The 6,429-nt window shown below is 37.3% G+C and overlaps 1 protein-coding gene across 1 annotated transcript; it reads right to left on the minus strand.

The window, feature by feature from the left end:
* Positions 1–1,724: 1,724 nt before the first annotated feature.
* On the minus strand, positions 1,725–5,485 carry LOC111870161 (immediate early response 3-interacting protein 1). Its single transcript, XM_023862217.2, has 3 exons — positions 5,348–5,485; positions 5,019–5,120; positions 1,725–2,087 (listed from the first exon to the last, which is right to left on the minus strand). Exons 1-3 carry the CDS (start codon positions 5,436–5,438, stop codon positions 2,032–2,034), a joined length of 249 nt encoding a protein of 82 aa, XP_023717985.1. The 5' UTR covers positions 5,439–5,485; the 3' UTR covers positions 1,725–2,031.
* Positions 5,486–6,429: the final 944 nt, after the last annotated feature.

Genomic DNA, 6,429 nt, shown 5'->3' on the forward strand with positions numbered 1-6,429 from the left:
GATACATGGACAGGGTACACAATGAGATGGGCTCAGTTGCCATGATATACATCCCAACATAAAGACTGGTTCAGGCAACCAAAAATTATTGGGAGGGGGGCTACACAGAGAGGATGGAGACTCCATAAGCCTGCTTTAGGAAAGTAGGTTAAAAATAGGAGTACAATCAAGTAGGAAGTGATACTGGGGGAAACAGTCACTACCCAACAAACTCTGTTATTGCAACATTTGCTTGGAGTGAATGAAGAAACCACAAACACAGTCACTCAAGGTAGAGCTGCAGAAAAACACATTCCAGTCTGGGCGATGTCAAAGAAAGCGTAAAGACGCAAGCAAAACAAGTCAGTGAAAGATCAGATTAAAAACAATAACTGCATATTTACCACATACACGGAGATCAAAAAGTCACGCACATCAAACTAAAAGTTGTTATAAATTGTATTGCAGTTAATATATCAACTACCACTAGATAGTTACTGTAGGAGTACTAACGAGTAGAAATGCTATCTGTCGTGTATCGGTCATACGACGTCTGCAGTATAGCTTTGTTTATTGCATGACAGACATGTTATTTTCCCAAGAACAAGTTTTATTGGAATTGAAGAGTCTGAATGGGGTTTCTTCACTGATGAAGTGTGGCTTCACTTTAGTGGCTACGTGAACAGTCAAAACAATAGGATTTGGTCATCTGAAAATCCACATGTGTTACATGAAAAGCCCATGCACTGTCAGAAAATTGGAGTGTGGTGTGCTGTATCAGGTCATCAAATAGTAGGCCCAATTTTCTTTGAAACAAAAGTGAACAGTCCAGTGCACCAAGAAATCATTACAGTTTATTGCGCTTCTTGAAGTTGATGAACGTGAGTGTTGGTTGCAGCAAGACGGTGCCACGTGTCACTCATCTAATGAAACCATGCAGTTCTTGCGCGAGCTTTTCGGTGACCGTCTTATTTCAAAAGGAGTATGGTCCCCGCACTGTCACCCAGATTTTTTCCTTTGGGGGTACCTCTATAAAAACAATACGCATACACTGGATGACCTCAAGAGGAACATTACGACAGCGATTAAAAGCATCGGTTTACAGGTGCTCCACAAAATGGGCTCAAACATGGTAAAAAGAGCCTGTGCATATATTGCTGATCAGGGAAGCCATTTCAAGCATATGTTGTAAAGACATGATTTGATTTTAGATTTCTAAGATGTAAGGTATGCCTTGTAGTTTGTGCATTAAACCAGCAAAATATAATTGCTTAGTGTGATGTGCACGACTTTTTGATCTTCCTGTATATTCTACTGCAGTGGCAAAATGCTTAATTTTAATGATTTGTAATATTAAAAGATGCTAAATACACTATCCACATTTGAGACAAAAAATACTAAACACAAAGAACATTAGTTTCATTATCACTCTTTTGTTGCTACATGATAATAATCTGGTAAGTACCAAGAAAGAAGTGTCCCTTATGCCAACACAGAAGCTGAAGTTCAAATAACATGTAAGTCTCCCAGGCTCAAACATATCCTATACCATGTGTAGTTAGTCCTGCTGTTACCAGCAATCTAACTTGGTACCTCCAAAATAAACAGCAGGAATGTACACCATAGCATTTGTTTCACATATCTCTATGCAAATAAATAATACCAATCTAATCCACAAAATATCATGACACATAATGCAGTGGTTCATAAACATATTGGGAATAAATAAAGATGTTTGCACAATCTGTACTTTCATTAACAAATTTATTTTTTCAAATTGTCAGGTATATGATACCGAGTACCATTAGCATCATATGTACATTGTTCATACATACAAATGTACATACATTGCACACACTTCAACTGTATTCTTGTAAAAATAATTTATTTATGAAACAGTGATATTTAATTGCATCTGCACAATCACAAGCTTGTCTTCATGTTTAAAAGTTGCTGCTTGCTAAGTAAGTGCTGGATGACTTAACAGGCACATCTGTTCACACATCACAGCAGTACTTCACACTTCACAAATCCTTCACATCCTTCACACTATCAACCCAGTATAAGCTTGAACACTATTACTAGAATGTTGAGGATAATGAGTGGAACTGAAACAAGAAACATACAAAATATTAATTAGATTCTATAGGGTTCTGACAATGGTGTATAACACACAGAGACACCGGATTTTCGGACTTTGTCCATCGTCCAGATTCTAAATAAAGGAAGGATATATACCAGATCTGTACCAGTTGTAGAAGTAATTACTATAGGGTTCTGACGATGGTGTATAACACACAGAGATACTGGGTTTTCGGACTTTGCCCATAGTCCAGATTCTAAATATTCTAAATTATTTAGAATCCGATGATAGACAAAGTCCAAAAACCCAGTATCTCTGTGTGATACAAAATATTAATTATTTTGTTGTTTTTCTTTCTAAAATACACTCTCTTTTAATTGCATTTATTTATGTAGTTCACTGAGGTAAGCTCTAATTACACAGGCTGCAGCTATTAAACCAAGATGTTGCAGTATACAGTCCTCAAATATGTTTCAGCTGTGTGTATGCTTTCAAGTTACCCAATATCTCACTTTAGTTTACATAATTCCTGTCTATATATTCTCAATATCTAAATTCCTAGCCTCCCTCTACTCTACTGTCCCATTTATATTTAACTTTAAATATTCTCCTCCATTCTTATGATAACTTTTATTAATACAATTTATTACACTTCTATATGCCAATTTTTCATTAATTACTAAACACTTCTTAGATAATTTCTCTCTCCACTATCTAATTTCAGTAAAATTTATAAAATATGCACTGTGACTTCTCATCCTTCACATAGAGAAAATTTTTCTTTCCCTGTCCCTGCCTTATTTCTTCCAATTTTTCATATTCTCAATCTCCATCATGCAACACTGCCGTCACATTCCTCAGCAACAACTTGTATATTCTTCCCCAACCCAAATATGGATAACATCATGATAAAATGTAAGATTTGAGGCTTTCACGGCGGTGACTATGAAGAAAGCAGTCTTCTGGGATTTGGCACCGTGTATATGTGGTGTTAACACCACATATCTTCATATCTTCATCATGATAAAATACTAGCAACATATTTTCAGATAACACTGAAAACAAGTTTTGGCTTTCAATATAATTACATATATCTTTCATAATAAAATATACTGTACCTCTATTATTTTCCTCTTGTCTTTACCAAATAAATACCAGGCCCAACCCTTCAATTTCCCCCTTAACCTTAGGTGACTGATTTCAGTACAATTTAAAATCTTGACATTGTTACACACTGCTGTGATGTGTTCTGGAATTAAGTAAGGACACCTCCTCCATAGCACACTTAATGGATTACACACATAGCCATGACTCAGCCACCACAGCATAATTTCTAAAAGTGGCATGCACCTACCTCACAGTGATGAGGTTACATTAAATTAAATAACATTCACATAGGACAAAGCTGGGTGAGATTACATTGCTTCACACAGTTCACTCTTTTCCATAAAAGAAATTTGCAACATTCAGGGAGGGAAATGCTGTCTCAAGTTTCCAGATGAAGCTCGATGTTGGTGAGAGGATTTTACTGTTGAATTCACCCACCTTACATTTTCATAGGTCAATAGTATGGATCCTCAGTGGATCTGTAACATATATAAACTGACCAACAGTAGGTTTTCCATCACATCATTCGTTGGTAATGAAGAAACAACCTCCTAAATACTGGACTTATGCTCCTGATTGTCACTGCCAACTGCTCAAGATTTTATCAACAAACTAATACAGATTCTTTGGAATTAATCCTGTCCCTTATATCCCAATAAGCTTAAAACACATGAGACATTGATAAATTCAGAATACTAGTAAACCTATTCTTGAGGACTGAAAAAAGGCAAATGCTGCAAATAAATCTGTCCTCATTCTCTTTTATTACTGTACAGTCTACTATTGCAGGAGCAACGTTAGCTCAGCCCAGCATACTGACTAGGCTATTAGCTGGATGACTGAGGAGTCAGGGTTCAATTCCTGGCAAATGCAAGAGATTACATCCTCTGATTTCAATTGCACGCAGCTCCCGAGTATGAGGAGGTAGGGAGCTTAACTTCTTCTGTTACACCAGCTGGAATTTTGTTGTCCAGATCGCAGTATTATGCAAGACAGCAAACCTGCCATCTATCCAGTCATTCTCCAATACATGTGCTCAGGGAGCAGGCTGAGATCACTTTGTGTTCATGTTTGGTTAAATTGTACCAAGTAGTTTAAAGCATAGGCATGTAAATAATGGCGTTTTCTTTGGGTTTTAATACATCAAAATCTCAGCAACATGCATTTACATTCTCCCTTTAAGACAAGAAGCCCCAGTTTCACACCTATACAAAACAAAAAATAAAACTATACTTCCTCCACCTTATTGTGTTGGTGGGGTTTGAGTGCTCCTGAGACCCTGAGAGCTATGCCAGCAGTAGCATAGCTACTGGTAGGGTCACACATACAAGACAAATCAAGGGGTAGGAACCAGATGAAGAGGGATACCCTGGTCCTCCAGGTTTGGGGTTGGGTACGAGGATAACAACTTCACACCATAAAAACTAAATTGTTCAGAAACCAGACAATCAGCCTCGGATGTATGGATTGAACAGTGAAAGAATAGGGAGAAAAGATAAAGAATAAAGAAGAGTGGAGGTACACTGTTCAGGAGGCCAAAGTTCACCCTGAGCTGTAGCACCAAAGGGAAGGAAGAAAGGAAAGAAAACTATACTTGTGTATTTTAATTTGTACCCTTATATAAGGAGTAAAAATATAGAAGAAAGGATTTAGAAAATTCTGAATATAAGTTTCAATTTTGGAAAACACAGAACAGACCTGAAACAAGAAGGCACATGAGTTGTGCTATTACAACAATAATTTCACTTGACAGCATTCTAACCACAGCTTAATATAGTTCATCAGTACATCTGTACTACAGTTCTAAAACTTCAGTGTATTCAATAGCATAAAATACTTAGGTACTTACTTCTCATCACAGTACGTATTGATCTTACAAGATTGAATACTTGCGATCTGACAGATGGCTGTTCCCCAAACCCCTGGATGTTCTGGTTCGCACCCCAACCCACTAAAAATTAAAAATGTTAGCTATGCTGTGAATTCAATATAATACATAAGACGTACATCTCTTACGGCTGTAATAAAGTCCTAGCTGTGTAACAAATTAAAAATCATGGCAAGGTATTACGTTAATAAAATAAATGAGGTTAAGATCAACAATATATTCGATCTAAATACTTCATTTTCAAATCAGCTTTCTACATACGTGCAAGTATAGAAGAATAAAATGCTTACTTTTCACTAAAAACCGTTCTTCGTGCAATATACATACTGCGTTTAAGCATAATAATGTTGCTTCCAATAAGTTCCACAACGTGAACGCCATGTTAACGATCGATTTATCTCGCCCGTAGATGACACACCTACAGCGCCGACGGCCTACAGATGCGTAACTGTAATGGGGGATGTCGTTTTATGCAGAGACCACCACTTGTTGATATTTATAATATTTATTACAGTTGAACAGTATACACGGACGAACTTGAGCTTGAAGAATTTAAGAATAATAATAACAATAGTGAACTCCTTGAACACTGAACTAGAATTGTAGAACTGCTGAACTCTAGAACTGTAACTGTAAACTTCCACTCAATGTATCTTATACAACCAAGACTCGGTCATACAGAAAACATGTCACTCTGTTCGTATTGTTGTAGGTTTTGTCTAGTAGCATCTGTTTACTCGCTTTGCCTAGCAACCGCTGTTTACTCGCCCTTGCTAAGCAATGATACTTGCGTTGTCACATTTGCTTGAATGTGGGCAGTTCCCACACACACTATTGGTTGGCAAAGCAGTGCTATGCCTCATGTTCCACTCATGTTCTTTTCCACCTATGAATCACACAATAACAGTGTGCATTGTGTAACCCAATGAGATATAACCAGTTGCCCAGTTGATAAGAAGATTGTCTGATCTTCCACCTTCGGAAACCTGAAATATCTTTCACCCCCTCCACACTAGGAGTCGTGATCATGAAGAGAAATGAGAACTAGGAACAGCTTGGATATTTGTGGTGGTAAAGGGCGGTCAGGGTGTAAGCTTGACAACCTCACTGCCATCTATGAGCCGAATGGCAATAAAATGTGGGAGACTCGACATCTAACAACCCAATGGGCCTCCACAGCCTTTTACAGAGATAACATTACACTGTTTAACCCTCTATACTCATTCCTCCAAAAGTTCTGGAGATGACATATTAGAATGAAGAAACTGATACATTTTGTGCAAAGAATGCTTAATTATATGGGGCCAATAAAATTTAGGAAGGATAAAAATTACAAAATTTGTGCAACCAGAATGACATTATTATATTGGAT

The sequence above is a fragment of the Cryptotermes secundus genome, unplaced genomic scaffold, assembly GCF_002891405.2.
Source record: "Cryptotermes secundus unplaced genomic scaffold, Csec_1.0 scaffold634, whole genome shotgun sequence".
NCBI lineage: Eukaryota > Metazoa > Arthropoda > Insecta > Blattodea > Kalotermitidae > Cryptotermes > Cryptotermes secundus.

Bases quoted from the DNA above. Each gene is read 5' to 3' on its own strand.
- LOC111870161 (XM_023862217.2), bottom strand. From the start codon at position 5,438: ATGGCGTTCACGTTGTGGAACTTATTGGAAGCAACATTATTATGCTTA. The intron at 5,121-5,347 runs GTAAGCATTTTA...TTTAATTTTTAG, and splicing joins AGAACGGTTTTTAGTGAAAA to TGGGTTGGGGTGCGAACCAG. The intron at 2,088-5,018 runs GTAAGTACCTAA...TTCTTGTTTCAG, and splicing joins AATACGTACTGTGATGAGAA to TTCCACTCATTATCCTCAAC.